General features: G+C 39.4%; 1 protein-coding gene across 4 annotated transcripts; it reads right to left on the bottom strand.

The window, feature by feature from the left end:
- Positions 1 to 1,372: 1,372 nt before the first annotated feature.
- On the bottom strand, positions 1,373 to 15,245 carry cracr2aa (calcium release activated channel regulator 2Aa). Of its 4 annotated transcripts, none has more exons than XM_044124493.1 (19): positions 15,157 to 15,245; positions 14,665 to 14,715; positions 12,004 to 12,363; positions 9,376 to 9,487; positions 9,108 to 9,294; positions 8,034 to 8,180; positions 7,816 to 7,906; positions 7,630 to 7,725; positions 7,034 to 7,221; positions 6,820 to 6,891; positions 5,454 to 5,499; positions 5,271 to 5,353; positions 4,861 to 5,197; positions 4,644 to 4,776; positions 4,035 to 4,116; positions 3,761 to 3,875; positions 3,548 to 3,649; positions 3,342 to 3,418; positions 1,373 to 2,938 (listed from the first exon to the last, which is right to left on the bottom strand). In XM_044124493.1, the coding sequence occupies exons 3-19, from the start codon at positions 12,217 to 12,219 to the stop codon at positions 2,854 to 2,856; spliced, it is 2,169 nt and encodes a 722-aa protein (XP_043980428.1). In that variant the 5' UTR covers positions 12,220 to 12,363; positions 14,665 to 14,715; positions 15,157 to 15,245; the 3' UTR covers positions 1,373 to 2,853. The 4 variants fall into 4 exon arrangements, with proteins under 4 accessions (XP_043980428.1, XP_043980432.1, XP_043980429.1 ...); XM_044124497.1 differs by having other exon boundaries at positions 4,861 to 5,191; XM_044124494.1 differs by having other exon boundaries at positions 15,038 to 15,205.
- Between the last annotated feature and the right edge of the window lie 3,792 nt (positions 15,246 to 19,037).

Here is a 19,037-nt window from a genome sequence, read left to right as displayed (position 1 = left end):
GTTTTAAGATTAGCATAAGTTTTCCCTTTTGATGTCAAAGTTTTCCATTTGACATCAAAGAGTTTCTTCTTGTCAAAAAAAGAGAAAAAATTTGATGATCAGAATTAATTTTTAAAGCAATAAGAAGAGTAAAACATCCAAACAGGTGAATCATTTTTTTCAGCCACTGTTGACGTTTTCCTCCATGTGCTGTTTTGGGTTTACAGTGAACTACATCATTAGATTTAGGTACGACTGTCATGTTATGCACTGTAGCGACTGACTGAATTAAAACCGTTTACATTTGTGAAAGTCTAGCAATAGTGAGTAACATATCTGTAGGTGAAAAGTGCAGCCAAGGAAGAGCAAACACAGAAAATGTGGTTGTTCTGTTTCCTGTTCCTGTCTTTGTGATCAAGCCCACGTTGTGCCGCAAATAGAACTTTGTGGTTTCTAGTTTGAGCTGTGAAGTTCTCCAGTTTCTGACATTTCTCAGTCTCACAGTGGGGGGCAAGTATTGAATGCCAGTTTTTCCACATTAAACATGTATTGAATGGGTCCAGACAGGAAACACTTACCAGGTGTTGTAATGTAATAAGACAGGGAGTAAATACGTTTGATGACTTTTTCTGTAGGTTTCAAATGGAGCATTTTATTTGTAATTCCTTCTTTTACCACATCCATGTGTTGACAATCTGTCCCACACCATGATACTGCCACCTCCAGACTTCACGGCTGTTCTTTCAGTTGATGCGCAGCACCACTTCTCTTCCACACATGGTGTGTTCAGAGTTCAGTTTGGACCTTTTCTAACCACACTGTGTTCTTTCTCTCAGTATTCCACTTTTTAAATTTTAAAGGTGCTTAAACTTGCTGTTTCTTTGGCAGTGGTGGATTGAGTGCATTGAGGACATTGTGGTTGAATGCACTGCTTATTGTTGTCATGGTGAATGCTAATTTCAGGCCTTTCTGAAGTCTCCTCCGGTCTCTGGTTTTCGGTTAACCCTGTCAGAAGTCGTAGGAGGAGCACCATGTCAACATTTTGTAACTATAAGGTCAGAAATCTCATGAGAAAACTAAAATCATTCACTCATTAATTGCGTCTTGTGCAATACTTTCATAGTCTGATTTTCCCATGAACTAAAAAATCTTATTTTGCACCAATAGGGATAAGATTGCTTTCCAAAAACTGATTTCTTGGCTTTCTGTTCCTTTTTGCTGCTTCAACTTTATAACTCAGAGACTAATTTGTCTTGACTTCAGTGTGTGTGTGGATTACAGGTGTTGCTACAAACATCTGGTTCAAATTCCATGTTAGTAACCCCATAAGAAATAAAACATGCTCAGTACTCATTTATCCTGGTGTAAATGCCTCGTCACATTAATCCAAACCTTAAACTTTGATTTGATTTTATTTCCTTGTTTAGAATTAGCTTCAGTTAAAACAACCAATATTTTGACGCGATGCAACAAAAAAAAGGAAAAAAGAAAAAATCTAAACCATTTGTAGTATTTCACAAATCCTAATCTGCATTTCACCTCAGCTCTTAAGGTCATTGCCAAGATTTCAACAAGCTTTTTCATTTAATTAATCGGTTGATCTAAATTATTTGAAAGAGGAAAGTTGTTGCTTGGTCAACCAGATGTCAGACAGTGAGTTTTTTTTATGGGTTACGTGGCTCTTCACCCAGGACGCCATCACCTTGAGAAGCCAGGAAGACGTTTTCCAGGTGTTTTCTTGCCCAGGTGATGGGAAACTGAAGCCTCCCTGTTTTATCCAGGCTCTGCTACAGAAATTAAATAATCTGTCAAATTACAGCTTTTAAAAAGTGTTTATATTTTAAAAAGGTTAACATGCTAAATGGATCAGGGAAGGATTATGGTGAACTATATGAAGTGATTCATATGGGAAAACTGGCATGAAAAGAAACAGTTTGAGTCCTAATTTGCTGTTTTTTGGGTTATACCAATAACCTGGTTTGTCAACTGAACTTTTGCCATTTATGTTTTGGATTTTGTCATGTGACCCGACGCTGGAATAAACTTATTCACTTTGTAACGTAAATCTAGTTTGTTTTATGACATAGTGAGCCGCAGTCCACCGATTAATTTCACAAACATCTTCATTAACATTTTCATATATACATTAAATTAACAACTCTTGAAGTAGTGAAACATTAATGACAAAAATAAAGTTTAGACAAAATTTTAAACATACAAATTACAGAACATTTTCATAAAACACTTGGCATCTATAATCGATCCAATCTGTTCTTAAAAGTTACAACGAAATAAATTAAATATTCTAAACTGTAATTTTTGATCAAAAGTAAATTTCTACCCATCAACAACAATCAGTAAAGGAGACATTAAATATGTTAAACCTGGAACAAAAACATGTGCAATTAAAGTATTTCTGTGCACTGATGAAGAAAAGTCACAAACCAGACATGGAGAAACTTCACTGAACTTGGATCAGCTAAAACTCAAACAACCAAAGTTTTAAAGGTATAAAGTTTCATGCAAACTTACTTAAATTATGGTGCTTTGCTGTTATGCATCATTTTAAACATGATATAGAGGAAGTGAGACACATTTAGTACATCTCATGTTGATCTATATCAACATGCTCTTCATAAGGGAAATAAATATGTAGAACAGATAATTGGACTATTCAAGTTAGGGTGAATATACAACTAAAACAAATGTACTAAATATTCCAGCTAGTTGTACATTTAACCCACAACATCATAATGGTACTTAATTTATTCAGCCTCTATTTACTCTGTGTTCTCACTGGCCCATGTGATTTAACTAGGACATTTAGTAACTTGGTTAAAGGGTAGTGCTACGTTGTGTTGAGTGTTTTCTGTTTTAGCAGCAGGATCTCCTCTTCGAGGGGCTGCTGATCAGCTGGACCGTTTTCTCCTTCTGCTGGTCTTCTTGTTCCTTCAGGATTCTAAAATAAAAGATGATCAGTTCCAACAGGCACTCAGACGGTTTCACCTGAAATCAAACCTGTGATTTCAGGACCACCACGTTTTCACATCTACTCCAACGGTTCAAGATGATATTTCTGCATTACATAAAGTTTTATGAAAGTTAAATAATTTGAGTTTGAGAGCCTGATTGTAATATTAGAAATAAAACCAGTAATTACAAATCAGAATTTACTCAAAAAAAAAAAAAAAAAAAAAAAAAAGTAAAATACTACAAATAGTCAAAACAAATCTTTTACAAAAACATGAAAGCATTCAGAGGTGGTACACTTCTGCTAATGCGCCACCAGCTGAACTCTGTGGCAAATTTTGAAAACATTGTCATATTTAAGAAGGAGTTTTATTTTTGCACAAACTGCTGACCTGGCTAGATGCACCATGGACTCGGCCACGTTGGCTCCAGAACACGCACTGCATTCAAAGAAGGTCATCTGGCAGTCCTTCAACCAAACAGGAAAATAGGATTACATAAAAGGCAGTAGAGCAGATAAAATGCATTTCCAAGTATAACCCTGATTCTGACGTCAAATAAAAACTTAATACTTGTAGGAATTATTTAAAATTAAGACCTTGGCGAGCCTTTCGCCCACTTCCTTCTGAACTTCCCTCTCTGCCTCTTTGTCCGTTTTGTTTCCTAAGAGCATGATGGGTATTTCCCCACCGGTGCCCTCCTGAAAAGCAGTAGAGGTAATGAGCCTGGAACAGGTAGCTGGTTTTACAGGACTGGTTCATATTAGAGTCATTTCTCAAGAAAACAGACTTTTACTCTGTGGATCCGTTACCTTGATGCTCGTCAGCCACTGTCTGACTGCAGTGAAACTCTGCTCAGCAGTTACATCATACATCACAATCACACCATCAGCTTTGCGAAAGAACTGCTTGGTGATGCTGCGATACCTGCAGGAGGAACAGGAAGTGGACTATAAGTGGACTTTTGGTCACTTCCTCCTATCATCACGGTGCTTTAAGCTGCATAAAAACCCAAAGAAAGCTGAGAACTTCCATCCAAGAGATCAGAACTTCTCTAAATTTCCACACTTTCCTAATGGAGCTCACCTTTCCTGTCCTGCTGTATCCCACAACTGCAGCGCCACCTGGCTGTTGTCCACAGTTATTGTCTTCACACTGTAGTCTATGCCTGTATACACACACACACACACACACACACACACACAAGTTAAAAAGTGATAGAATTCATTGTAATGTTCATCTTCCTTATTTCAGTGCAATATGACCATTTTGTGATTCACTGAAATATTAAAAATGGCTCCCAAGACACCAGATGAGCCACTGCTGTCCAAACTGAACCAGAGATGACAGAAATGTTTTCATTGAATTGTGTGCATTACTTTTAACAATTAATGAGGGAAAAAGGAAAGAAAAACTGAAGCAGAACCTCAGAATTTCAATCAATTTTCTGCAAGCCACATTTTTGGTCTAACATCTAATTTCATAAAACAGAATGACATCAGAAGTTATTTGAAGCATAACCCTCACGTGAAATCATAACTCCACCAATACCACAGAGGGCGGAGTCAAGAGACACCGAGGGGTGTGGCCGGGTTCTCATTGAGTCATAACCAACATCAGTTCAGACGAACAAACGACTTTCCTGTTTTAGTTTTCATTGACTGACAGGAAGTGAAAAGTGTTGACGCTGCGTACCGACAGTGGCGCAGGTTCCCGGGTGGAAGCGGTCGTCACAGAATCTTTGGAGGAGCGAGGTTTTTCCCACGCTGGAGTTTCCCACCAGGATGACCTTGAAGAGGCGATCAGGAGCCGAGAGAACACTTTCCTCCTGGGAACCATTAAAGGAAACGTTGGGCCCAGTAAACCTGCTGGTTTACCTTAATCCAGCTTAGCTACATGTGGCGACGCTTACATTGATGGTGGTTTCCTTGCCAACCGGCTGGCCTCTTGGAGATGACGGGATCTGCCGTTCCTCAGACTGCTGCTCAGGGATCGGCGATGACCTGCGGTGAGGTTCCCTCATCACATCCACTCCGTCTTCATCATCCAACTGAGTCTCCAGTTCAGCACAGTTCTGCAGTGCGTTCTGAGCCAGGCTGGTGTTCAGTAAATAGGGGAGGTGGTCTTCTTCTATGGAGATAATCCTCTGGAAACGACTCCTTGCTTCAGCTGGGCAGGACGGCTGGTAGAAGCCGTTAAGGTTCTGCCTCAGGGCGGGGGAGGTCGGCTCCTCCTCATCCTCATCCTCACTGCAGAAACACCAAACATGAAGCTGCTGCTGCGGCTAACCCAGAGCGTTAGCTTCACTTCTGTCAGGTTTACCTTTTAAACACATCTGTGTTTGCTTGCTTCACTCCGTCTATAAAAGATTGGTGCTTCAAGCTTTTCTTGGTTCCTTTCGGTTTCTGCAAAGTGAAATTTGCTTTTCAATTTTAATACATGATTCTGGAATAAAAGATTTGAAAAACAGAAAATGCATGCAGAGAATCTCTGAACACAACACACCTGAAAGGACATGTCTCTTTCATCCCGCAAATTTTTGTTCATTTCTCTGAAAAAGAGACAGATGAAAACTAACGGCTGTTTTAGGGGTTAATGCTTAAAGGTAGAAATGTGTCGCCACCTTTTTACATTACTGATCACCTCAAACATCACCTACAACCTGGGCTCATTCAGGGGCCCACTCATGTCTCCAGACCAATCACATGTTGTGACTGAAAAGCAGAATAAATAAAGCTCTTGGTTTTACATGCAGAAAGCATAAAGAGCATTTCATCTCTTCATTCAACGTTTCTTTTATTTCAGTAAGTCTTCCTGCTGCAGAAGGTAAAATCACGATTGTTTTTCTGCACATGTGAAACAGTAGCACAAAATGAAGCTGGCTCTCCACTGAATGCTTAATATGTTGGAAAATATCAGTTAATATTGAAATTAAGTGCATTTGCAACCCAGATGTTTTATATATGCAGTACTTCTGAAAAATGGATACAAAATATATTCAAACATTTCAGTAATAACTAGGACTATGCAGACTCTGGTGAAAAGTCACCCACCATTTACCTGTAACCAAGTTTAGGTTTAGAATATTGGAAATTCGTTCTCTAGATGTTTGGAAGATCTTTAAAATGACAAAAGGAACAGATTCAGTCTGGATGAAGAGTTTGACATCCAGTGTTGAACTCTGTCCCAATTCATATAATCCTTATAAAACTGAGGCAAATCAAAAGCGACACAAACTTCATAAACGTGACGAGACTTTCATGCTCAAGTCCTGGCCCTGTTAAGAACACGAGTTAATTTAGATGAAGTACATTGATAAATTAAGGCATTTAACTAACTTTTTTTTTATTAGTTTTTGGTATGAACATAAATCTGAAGCACCAGCAACAGATGGAGGATGAAGGTTCATCTCTGCTTCAAACCCATCTGACTGGACGATGGAAAAGACTGTTGTGTTAAAATGAGTTCACCCATTAGAGAAGCTATGGTAGCCTAGCATAGCATCTCAATGCTAAACATGTAGCAGCTAACGCCACGGCGTAGCGTCCGCAGTGCACATTTCTAAAGAAGCTCCATGAATCAGAGAAATTCTGGAAAGATGAACAGAGAAACATTTTTGCTCCAATCTGATGATGGAAGAATCTGAATATCTGATTAAGAACTAGAAATATATTTGTTGTTGAGTTCATATTTCTATTTAACAAGTTAGCTGCAAATAGGGCTTCTAAATTGAAAATGTTACTTATTTTGTCATAAAACATAATTACAGACGCTGCAATTAACTAGATTAAAAATTTTAAACCGAGTCCCACCACTAGTGTCAACATGCATACGATCAGAAACAGTTAAAAAGTGATTCATGGAGTCAAACCTCAAAAGGTCCAGCTGTTTGTGAAGACTGGCTCGCTCTCGCTGCAGTCCTTCACTAAGTCTGTAGATCTCCCTGTGTTCAAAAATAGTCCGTTTGTTCTGTAGTTTTCCTTCAAATTCAAATATGAGCCAGAGTACAGAAAGCAAAAAATAAAAGTAGAAACAAGGTTCTACCAAGTAATGTTAAAAGCAGCCAGACGTTAATGTTTGCTCACATCTCCTTCTCCTCGTGAAGTCGTGCTGATTGCTCCTGCAGCAGACCCAGCTGCTCCTGCGCCAGCGTCAGCTCCTGACTGACCAGCTCCAGCTCTCGGGCCAAATCCTCGTTCGTCTGCTTCAGCTTCGCGTTTTCCACTTTGGTCTCATGTTGTTCACTGTGGAGTTCCTGACACTGACACTCCAACTGGACAGAAAATGGTTCAACTTTTAAAATTAAAGATATTTTTAATATGAATTTGCTCTTCTCATCTTTCAATGCAAAAAATTATTGCATGCAGAATCTCAATTTACTCCTTTTCCGTCAGAATTTCTGTTTTGCGTTGATGAAACTATTGAAATGTGAATTAAAGGAGCCGTTTTAGGAATTTAGCTCCAGTAAATATAGTTTTACTAAAAACTGGAGAATAAAATTTATTTATGTTTATGGGCTCAGATGCAACCATTTCAATCAGTGTTGAGATGCTGAATGTCATCATTCTGTTTTTATTTCTTCATGTTATCCTGCGACTGATTCTTCCTGCTCAACAGTTTGTGGTTAGATTTTCTCTTATGAATGAAAGGTTCTGATCTGCAGTCTGAATGTTTCACCGACCCGTCTCTGTTTCTGGAAGAGCTGCTCCAGCTCCTTCTCCTTGCTGGACAGCTGCAGCTCCAGGGCTTTACTTCGGGACAGATATCGATCGTAGTCCTGCAGCAGTTTTTAAAAAGAAATTTAATGGAAATAACAAAACCTTGACCAAATACAAAAAGTTCAGGAAAATAATTGTCCAGTTTCTACCTGCAGAAGTATTTTGTCTTTTTCATTTTTTATCTGCTGCTCCATTTCTTCATACAGGTGCTGGATCTCATCGTCATGTGTTGCTGTTTTCCTAAACGGATCAAATTCATTAATATGCAACATAAGAAAATGAGCTTGTAGTTAAAGTAAAATTTGTGGGTTTTTTAAACATGTGACAGAAACTATGACTTTTTGGTGAGGTTGATGGCGTCTCGGACCTTTTGAGGGCACTTTCCATGTCTCTCTTCTCCTGGTTGGCGTCTCTGATCTGCGCCGTCACTCTGGCCAGGAAATGCTCAAAGTTTGACAGAAGTTGAGGCTCATCGCGGCGCAGCTGGACCCACAGGCTGCGCACTTCTGCAGGGCTGACGACAGAGTTCAGACATTTTTACTCCACTGATTTTTAGTCAAACTCGCGTCTGTACTTTGACTAGGCCATGAATCAGCTTCAGACTCCCTCTAAAGGAAGATGAACAGGATGAGGCTTTGGCTGTTTCTGAAGAACCAAATGAAAATGTTTGTCACAAAAACGAAGAGGGGAAAAAAGATTTTAGTTTTGTAATTGTCTCGGAAATTAGTTTAAAAAAAAAACTAAACATTGGATTCTTAAGTTTTGTTTTCTTGAAATGGGGAAAAAATGGGTGAACTAGAAACAAATTGAAAACCTATTCAAGTGTTTGAAAAAATGCATTTCATTATTGCAGTAAATAAACTTATTGAAAGACAAAAACATCAAAGTCAGACTAAAATTTTAATAAAAAGGTAAAATACACTAAATTGTGAGAAATTCCAGTTTGGTTGCATCCAATAACACCAAGCTGAAAACTTTGGTCTAATTTGAATTTAAAATACTTTAATCGAAAATGTTTTTGTGGGATTCTCTGAACAGAGTAACAATTTTATTAGGAATGTCACAAAAATCCACTAAGCTTCATTTAATGTCCAACCAAATGAAGATCAGCCTGTGCTGCACAAACTGAAATGATCAAAAATGTCGACCCTGCTCCCATCATGCTGCAGAGTCAATAAGTTCCTTAAAAGCAGCATCCAGATCTTAAGAGATGAACTACATCTTACAAAAGATTCAATCTTTTAGTTGGACATAGAAAGGGTAGATGGGGGGGAAAAAAAAAAGCCATGAAAAAATGTTTTCTAAGTTTTAAAATGATTGAATTTAGATGAAGTTTTTTTAAAGCTCGTTCATTTTCTGCAGGTCTCCTGCTCTTTAGGACCGTCTGACAGGCAGCACAGAAAACGCTGAGTGGAAACTTCAGACCTGAACCTGAACTCACTGTTCCAGGAGGCTGCCGGCCCCCAGGCTCTCCATGAGCATCGCAAAGTGCTTTTCCTCGTCATCCTCAGCCGCGTCTGGACCCTCCTTCCACCAGGACTGGTACAGAACCTCCGGCATGCTTTTACTCAGGTTCTTCTCAGTCATGATGTCATCGACAGAAATCCTACGGCCAAACAAAAACGCACCTACAAAAACATAAAATAGAGGTCATAAACCACAAGCAGGTCAGATGCAGGTTGGAGTCATGTTTAGTTTTGGAAACTTACTGAAACCAGAGGAGAACTCTTCCAGCGTGAGGAATCCGTTTCCATCAGAATCGAGCGAATCGAAAACGTTCTCCAGCTCGTCTGAACTCAGAGGAAGCTCACCATTCAGCCTCTGTCAGAAAACACAAAAAACCATCAGGTTAACAAAATCCAAGGACACTAATGTCACTGTAACTATAACAACTGGCATGCGAGTGTTTTATGTGGAGCAGCAACTATTAGTAAAGGAGAAAGACGCTCATTTTCATCCTCTCATCTCAGTAAACCAGATTGTGTTAACCAGGTTAAATGTGACCAACCAGACCAGCTGAAGAGAATCAGACAAAAACAAAAAAAAAAACATTTTAAACTGTTGCTACAAAATGAATTTGTAAATTAAAAACCATTTATGTGGAGGAAAATCTTTGACATTTGCAGCTTATTTTAAACCATCAGGTTGAGAGGAAGACATAATGTGAATCTCCTGTGAGCCAACAGATCCAGGCTTTGAACAACCAGCTGTTCTGGAGAGTTGGAGACACGTCACTTTCACAAACAGCAGACCAGTGAAGCCGTCCAGCTGGAGATCCTGGTCAGAACCAACAAACTGATTCAACTGCAAACAAACTACATGGAGCCAAGACAAAGCCTCCGATTCCTCTGCTTTAGTTTTTATCCTAAATGTTTCAGATAATCAAACCATCAACAGCCCACAAACAGATCAGAGTTTTCCTAACTAACCTTCTTGTTGGATCAAATTCACCCACCATAATTTTGGAGTGTAATGTAACTAAGACCAAAATCGTGTCGGACCTGCAGAGTAAGGAAAACAATTTAGGAGAACTTGTCTGACAACATGAAGTAGGATAAATGTTCACCAAGAAGAACATCAGGTTCTGATGTGAAGAAGTTCAGGAACACATGAGAAAATCTGACATCAGGGTGGAAACGGTCACCAAACGGTCACCCCGTCCGGATCCAAACGGTCACCCCGTCCGGATCCAAACGGTCACCCCGTCCGGATCCAAACGGTCACCCCGTCCGGATCCAAACGGTCACCCCGTCCGGATCCAAACGGTCACCCCGTCCGGATCCAAACGGTCACCCGTCCAGAGAAGCTGAGAAAAAACACGGAGAACACGGAACAGTGGAGAACGTTCCAGAAGAAGCCAACCCAGCAGAACTACTCCAACAACTCATCCAGAAGGTCCATAACATCCGACAGCGGTTTCATTCGGAGACGGAAATTAAACTCTGGATTCCCAGTCAAGGGAACAAAAACAAAAAACCCTGAAGTCAGACTTTCCATTCATAAAGTACAGTTTTATTATTATTATTTCATAATGGTGAATTACAGTGTCAATATGGCCGCTACTTTGATCAACTGTGGTAGGAATCTGTTTACTTTACAAGACACACATGTAAGAGTGTTTAAACAACGTTGCATGCAGCGTCTGCAACTCTGAGCAAATTAAAACCTCCGTTTGCTTCTTTTGGTCCAGACCAGAGAACGTTCCTGCTGGGAATTCTCCCCATGTTAACCGGAACGCCGTTAACTCAAATAAGGTAAATGAAACGCAGCTTAAAACTCTGCAGGCCTCCCTGCCACAGTTAGGGTCAGAGGTCATGATATAAAAAAAGAAATAAATAAATAAAAAAACCAAAACAAGCAGAAATGGCTTTCATGGGAGTTCATCTCAGATTTACAAAAATAAATATCTGTAGACTGATGGAACAAAAGTCCAACTTTTTAGAAGGTGGGTATCCATCTGAAACTAGACGTTCAGAATCAGAATTAAACCAACAGTCAAACTTGGCCACATTGCCGAATTAAACCAGTTGAGCTACTTTAGACTGAATCATAATTCCTCCACAAAGATGTGAAAAACGTTACAGCCGTTACAGACAGATGATGAGAACCACAGCCGCTCATTTGCTTTAGGTAGTAATTAGTTTTCCACAAAGAGCCAGGCTGGACGGCCATTTCCCCTTCATCTCTTAAAAACAGCTCTGTATATTTACTCAGCTTATCTGTGACAGAAAGATTTGTTTAACATTTCACAAATAAAGTATAAATCATTTAAACAGCATCTAATAACAGTTTGGTTGAACTGCATTTAGCAGAATTGCCCCTAATTATCAGATCATCACCAAACACAGCAGATCAAAGCTCCTCCTGAGTATTTATGATCCACAGCAGCAGATCATTGAAGTGGCTCATCAAAGCATCTGATGGACCAGAGAATCTGCACAATAATGCAGGTGGAGAGGCTGTGTGACAAAGAGCCTCCGTCTCTTTTGTGTTGCTTTGAGTGAGCTGCACAGTAACATCACGCTCCTGTTTGGTATCAGTAATGAGCGCTCTGGCCGACCCTGCATTCTGTTCAATGGTGGGACAACAAAGCCATAAATGATTCTTTATTCTGAGGGATGAAAAGGTTCTACGAAAACAGCAACACTAAACAAATCAGGAGTTTTTCCAGTTTCATTTAATTACAAATTTCCTTTCAAATCTCTTCTGCTCTTATGTCCTAAAGTGAAATTCAAACTTTTAAACAATCAGGTTTTATCTGGTTACAGTTAATCAAATGTATCCATTTATTTAAGAATAAAGAGCAACAAGAATTTGGGTGTAATCTCCAAACTCACCTGCATGTCCCGGCGGGTGATGAATCCCTTGTTCTCCGTGTCGCACATCTGGAAGAACTCGTGAGTTTTCTCCAGGATAGTGTTCTGTCCCACATCTGAACTCCGGCTCCTCCTCGAGTCGTCCTCCTCTGCACTCGTTTGGCCGCTGCCTCCTCGTGCTTGGAGCGTTGTCCGGGCCGCGCTGATGTCAGGACAGGGCGAAGTGAAAGCTGCCATGGTGTCAGCGAGTGTTTTCTGTGAGCCGGCTGCAGACAGAGGGCTGCAGGAAGCGCAGCTTCAGGCTGCTGTGGAACCGAGGCTTTCAGCAATGTCACCGATTGTCATCTCTTAGCAACCACCTCTTTAATTAGTAGATGAAACCTATGAGGAACACAGAAGGAGGGTCTTTAGTTACAACCTCTGGTCCAGGAAATACAACAGGAGGAATTTATTCAATCACAAAAATAGAGTTCTGCACAAACATTCACAATCTTTTAAAAACACAATGCAAGGCAAAACCAGAAACCTAAAAATAAAAACCTTGTAATAGTACACTGCATACCGTTACCATGAACAACAACAACAGCGTTTAAAATCCTTAAAGTTAAAAATAAAAGAAAAAAACCCTGAAAAGTGTGGCGTGCAGGTGAATTTAGCCATCAAATGCTTACAAGCAGCAGTGGACACTGCTAGCCTGATGCGCTAATCAAACATTAGCTCTGCCAACACCGAGTGCCATACAACACAGTATTTAGCAGAAGCTAATGTGTGTTAGCCGACACCCACCATGTGTCAAGAGCTGAGTTTTCACTGCTGAGGTTCACAAAACTGTTAATATTCCAGAACTTTCCTAAACGCATCATCATCATCATTCTACCACTTCCTGTCTGTCATCTTTGGCTTTTTCACCAAATGATTGATTTTTCTCAATCATTTAAATTTTTCTCACGACTCTTGTGGTGCAGAGTTGTGAGACCAATTCTCACAAAATTCCCATTTTGTGAAATTCACCAATTTTTGATTAAAGAAAACCCCAAACTCATCCTAGTGTAAAAAATCTATCAAAAAGTCTTTAATTTTTTGTAACTCCATTTTGTGCCAAATGGCCAGTAGAGTCTCAGCTGTTAACATCCTACATCACAGACCTCTCTGTGCACCTTGAGCTTCAGAAAGTGATTCTTTAGAACAGATCTTTCTCTCCTGGTTTTAATTTTTTATTACTTTTGAGATTTGCTGACTGCGTTGCCAATTTTTCCTAATTGACCACAGCAGGCGTTCGGTCAGAAAGCACACAGGAAGTCACCTGTAGTGACCTTTGCTCCTTGTATTCTCTTCGACGATGTTCCCCACTGAGACTAATGACTTCTGACAGGTAAACTTTTGCTTTATTGACTGGCTGATGTAACTCAGACTGGGAGCACTGGTTTGGAAGACTGCCTCCCACTTGCACTTCTTCAGTATTCTTGATTAATTTATGAGTGATGATCCATATTAATATAGAGATGATGAACAAGAAGACAAAAAAAACATACATGTAGAGAGACTGACAGCAGAAAATTTGCTTTAGGAATTAGACAAATAATCCAATTTAAAAAAATTTAAATCAGGTTGAATTTCAGTTAATTTGGAATTTAAATCCAGTTCCTCCAAACTCTAATCCCAATCCACACTGGAGCATCTTTCATATTCCACAATGTAAATGTATTCCACCAGATTTGACTAAAAGATAAACAGTTCACGTATTTTTTAAGATATTTGACTTTTTTGAATTTGTTTTGAAGTTGAACCAAAATATTTTGCAAGCATGAGGAGCCTCATGAGGAAACGACAAGTCAGAGTGATCAAGACAGATATAAGGGAACCGAGTTTAAACGGTTATGATGGAGGACTTTTTACCTCCGTTCACGATGCATTCACTGGAAATGGGAATTTTTCAAACCTAAAAAAAAAGAAGGTAAGGACAACATAATAAAAGGCTCTAGATAAATGTATTAAACCATGTCACTAAATCGGTAATAAAAAAAAAATTAATCAGAGGAATAGTGTGAAAATCTAAGCGTTAAGATACCTAAACTTAAAACCAACTTATTGGATTTCCAGTCAGACCAGAAGACTGAAAAATATTAATCATATTTACCAGCCATAGCAGAAAAGTTAACTTTAATTTTTGGTTAAGTTTGCTGAAATTGGTGGAGTGGAAAACAAGGACTGCTTACATCAGGATCCATATTTTCTGACTGGCAACTAAAATGTAGTTGATGTCCAGGATTTCTGTTTGAATGAACGTGAAAATGTTTTTCCCCTCTGACTTTAGCCTGGCCGTCATGCTGCTGTTTCATTTCAGGAGCAATGTGTGCTTTGCATGCAGACCTTATCAGCTGTAGGTCTCGACATGCAACAGCTGTTAGACCTGCAGCAGTTAGCAGCGCAAAGGTCCGGACCGCAGTCACAAACTGAGTCCCAACCACAGCCAGGCTCTGCGAAACCTCTCGGTCCAAACCACAAAACAACACGATCTGCAAAAGCCGCTGTGATGAATTACCTACATGTGAACAGTAATCACCCACCGGATCATGAAATCTCATGAAAATAAATTCAAGTTTTTGTCTCAAACTGCGTCAGGGTTACATGGAAGCAGGTGTTTAATCAGACACACCTGAGCTGCTTGTTTTCTCAACTCACCTGAAACTTTCTCCGCCTCATCTCCACATCGTCCTGTAGGAATTAATCCATCTGAGAAAAAGAAATGCATTTTAGAAAACAGAAATCACCAAATCAATAAACGTACAGCTCCTTCAATATCAGACCGAACTTCGGCAGCAGAAAGGAAGAGTTACAGAATCAGCTGTATATATAATAGAAGTAACTAACATCGAAAAGCTGCAATAAATGAGCGCACGTTTTCTTAAAGGAAACGAGCAACAGACAGAAATAAACCAGTAAACCTGTTCCAATAAGATAAAACAAGCTCTTCCTCCCTGTTATTTAGAAACTTCCTCTAACAAACGCAACCTCACTCACGCTCTCAAATAAACTTAAAGTGTGTGAAACGCACTTCCTTGTAACTTCTCTCAGACGCCAAGGTGTTTCGCTTCACCTAAAAACGTTAAAGTTCCCCCAGCCGGCTGGAAAACAAAGTTTGGCGCTCAGAAGAAGTGAAATTAAACGTCTCACCGCCGAGCAGACAGCTGGACCGAGGCTGTGAGGCGTTCACTGCAGACAGGTGATGTCGCAGCTCCGAGACTGAAGGAATTTCACTGCCCTGTCTTAGTGACTAAGCGCGTGGGGGAGGGAGGGGCTTCGTCATCCGCTGTTACCTTGGCAACGCCAACACGGAAGTTAAAGTTCTGAAGACACGTGTTGTGGAGGAAAACCTTAAACACTACGGTTTTTGTCTTTTCTTTCGGAAGCATGAGGAAATAACCGAGACTGTTTACAGGAGACAGAATGCGCTCCGTCAGGTTCTGTTTACCGCCGAGAATCTGTAAAGTTTATTTACATAAACGTGAGGCAACCAATATTTACAGAGAAATTTAATAAATGACAATATTACTGAAAAGTGAAACACATTGTGTATATTAGGTAGACAATGATTGATGTTTTACTCTGACAAACGAGGTTCATCCGGACGTAATTCATTAAATATGATCGCAATGATATTAATAATGATGATTATTTTTAATAATATTATTATTTAAAAGGTACCTTCAAGAGCACAGAAAGTCAACATACAAGAATAAATAAAAAATAAAATAAAATAAAACAGAAAAAATAAATAAATAAGGCCAAAAAGAAATTGGTACATGTTGATAGCTACAGCTAATCTTTTTTTGCAACATTTAATTGAATTGTCCTAATTAACATTTTTTTTTGTGAAAATTTTTTTATCATTTAGATTTTTAACAATGTTAACATTCAAATGTGGAGTAGAAAGCAGCTGTTTTAACAAAATGAAAAGGGAACAGGAGAGAGGATCAATGTTTAGCTAAACAACCCAAAGTTTTACGTCAAAAAGGGCAAAATGTGACCAAAGAACGGCTCACATATAGATCTGGTGATTAATAACTGGATAAAAACTAATATCCACATGGATTTAAAATGTTTAATGATCTTTTGGGAGCCAGATTTTCCAGGTTAGTAAGAACAGCAGGTCAGTATGTGAATGTATTTGTGAATGTGTTCTTTTTGTTTTTGAATATATCTGATAAATATATTGCTATGTTAGAATTCAAACTCATCATATTTATCTCCACAGCCATTGGAGTCTTCATCCTGATGTTCTTTTTGAACTTCAGCCAGCCGTCTTCACCACATCTGGATACAGAGACGTATTGATTTCCTGTCATGTAATTGGCTTTTGAGGTCAGTGATTTATTGATTTATTTGGGCTCATGACTAATTCTTGTCCTTTAGAACGAGCCTCCCACACACTGCTGGGCTCTGCGCCATAAAGTTGAGGACAACATGGTAAAACTTCAGGAAGTCTGCGGCAGGTTTTGGATGTGATGTGCTGTCAGGGGGCCCATCTGGGCACCGACTCCTTTGGAAACTTTCTGGAGACGCCCCTGCTCATTTAGGCATTCTACTTGACATGGCATAATTTCAGGATGTGGTACTGAAATGGATAAACACACCTGGGCAGAATTGTTGGCACCCCTAGTGAACAAAATGTTCACTGATATAACCTGACATGGACAAAATTAATACGCCATAAAAAGTTACTGATGATTATTTTCTGATTGTAGCATCACTCCTGACCAGGAATCAAAATTCAAAGCATCATCTGATTTTCTTTGTCTGGGTGTGAAAACAGATGGATGTTTGTTTCTTTTCTGCGTGCAGTTGTAATACCAAGATAACCCAGATGAGGGCAGTAGAGGATGAATTTTAAAATGACACAAAGAGAAAATCATCTTTGCTGCATATTTTTCTTTGTAAACCAGGAGACCGTTCAATTGCTACCTGTTATAGAAGTCAATTATTTAACATGCTATGTTGAAGCAGATGGCTAAATGAAAGGAAACGAGACTTTTTATGACTTGAAAACATTTCATGTTTCACCCAAAAAGCTTATTTTCTTATGATCATAGGTTATGATGTCTATGATGAGAGCAGAGGGAGAGCATTGGCTGAGAAGTGAAATATCTTCAAGAAACAAGAGGGAAAACAGAGTCTAGTTGCCTTCAGTTCAGGCCCACAGACTCTCTTTTATGTTTCAACAAATGCTGCATGAGTCTTCTCTCGTTCTTATAAATCATATTGAGTAAAAGTGTGAGAATGGACCATTAGCCGTGCAGGTGTGAGGCGTGTCCCCATGCAGGATACGTTTGCCACACGTTTCATGGATCTGGGTGGATGTTCCACATGTTGTGAGCTTATGAGTCTTTGCTTTGATTTTCTCTCCTTCAAAGTGTTTTTGAAACGCAGAAAACAGATGAACGAACCGCATCGCTTCCGTTGGAGCCAGATGTGTTTACACCGCCAGACACTCTGGGATTATTAACGCTATGATGGCAATAAATCCTAATCCTGTGTTAGCAGTAAAACACACATTTATTTTACATGTTATTAGCTAAACGTCTCTCCCCCAATCCTTTGGAGGAAAAGTAAAAACGTAGCTCTGCAGCTGCAGCGCTGCTGGGAACAGCTGACATCACATCTGGTTGGATGGATGATGGAGGATGTGGTTGTGGCTCCTGAAGTCATCTGTGTATTCATCTTACTTTTCTCTCTGTGGTTCTGGGATTACGCTGATCAGATTTATGCTAGGCTAAAAGCATTTCTGTCAGTTCTCAAACCAAACATAAAAACTTCTTCTCCAAGATCATCTCAGGTTGAACTATACACTGACTGACTTCAGATTCAATGACCTTTAAGAACCTGTAGGGGGCAGCCTTCTTCAACGCAACTTGGTGAGTGAATTACACCCCAGAGAGTTGATTTCTACAATCACAAACCTGACACAACTGGGCCTCATATGCAATAAAACATTATTGCACAGCAGAAACTATAGTTTTAATGAGTAGTTTCGGCTCTTACAGTTTATTATCTGCACATATTTGCAAACCAAAGAAAAATAAGCTCCATATTCATTCCTGGTATTTTGTGTGGAAGGAAGTTGTTTGCAGTGGAGTAAATAACTTAGTACTGTGGGAGAGTAAATATGGACCATGGTGGAAATGTTGATTTGTTTTTAATGTGTCGTTGTCTGGGAGCTATAGCTAACTTAATTTGCAGTTACAGGAAAACCCCCAGTTGGTATTTGTCTCTTCCTCATGTGTTTCTGCTTTCATTTGTTACGTCCATGTATTTCTGTGTAGCAGTGGCGGGTTACTTTCCAAGAAAGAGAAGATGTTTGGCGTGAAGTTATGTGGCATCCTGCCAGCTGTGTGTGTTGGACTCACACATGCAGACCCAACAGGAAGACGGGAGAGTTTGTTCTTACCTGCTCCACTGCATGATGGATTCAGACACGCTGAGAGGCAAAGTCACATGTTCTGCATCACCAGAAACGTTATTTTAGATTTTATAGTTATTAAGGTAACTGCAGCCTCTCAGCTTCTCCCCAGGGATTTCTACACATTCTTAAAATAACTTTTTACCTTTAACATAAGAACCAAATGCAGCAAGACAGGAAACTCTTTTCTTTTCCTTAAAATGGTTTCTTCAGATGTTTATAATGACAACAGGTGATCTTCCTATTATCTAATTGTAGATTTGTACATTATAGCTGCTAAAGTAAATCAAAAATGATTCTTTGTTCAGATTATATGTCCTAATATTATGACAGAGAAAATGAGTTGCACTGATTACACTTTCATCAGTGGGTAAGTTATATTATACAGACAGAGAGAGAGAGGAATCATCATCATCATCATCATCATCATCATCATCATCATCATCATCATCATCATCATCATCATCATCATCATCATCATCATCATCATCATCAGGACAGCGTTAAACGGCCCTCAGCAGTAACTGTGTCATGAAGGAACCAGGTGAAAATAATGATGATTTAATGATGACCAAACGGTACAATAATCCAAACTGTC

This window comes from Gambusia affinis, linkage group LG08 (genome assembly GCF_019740435.1).
Source record: "Gambusia affinis linkage group LG08, SWU_Gaff_1.0, whole genome shotgun sequence".
NCBI classification, from domain to species: Eukaryota; Metazoa; Chordata; class Actinopteri; order Cyprinodontiformes; family Poeciliidae; genus Gambusia; species Gambusia affinis.
The sequence above is the reverse complement of the archived record's forward strand: the minus strand, read 5'-3'. Positions and strand labels throughout refer to the sequence as shown.

Excerpts from the sequence above, each read along its gene's own strand:
- cracr2aa (XM_044124493.1), bottom strand. The coding sequence starts at position 12,219 with ATGGCAGCTTTCACTTCGCCCTGTCCTGACATCAGCGCGGCCCGGACA. Across the intron at positions 9,295-9,375 it reads AGAGTTCTCCTCTGGTTTCA|GTGCGTTTTTGTTTGGCCGT; the intron begins GTAAGTTTCCAA and ends ATGTTTTTGTAG. Across the intron at positions 5,500-6,819 it reads AAACAGCTGGACCTTTTGAG|AGAAATGAACAAAAATTTGC; the intron begins GTTTGACTCCAT and ends TCTCTTTTTCAG.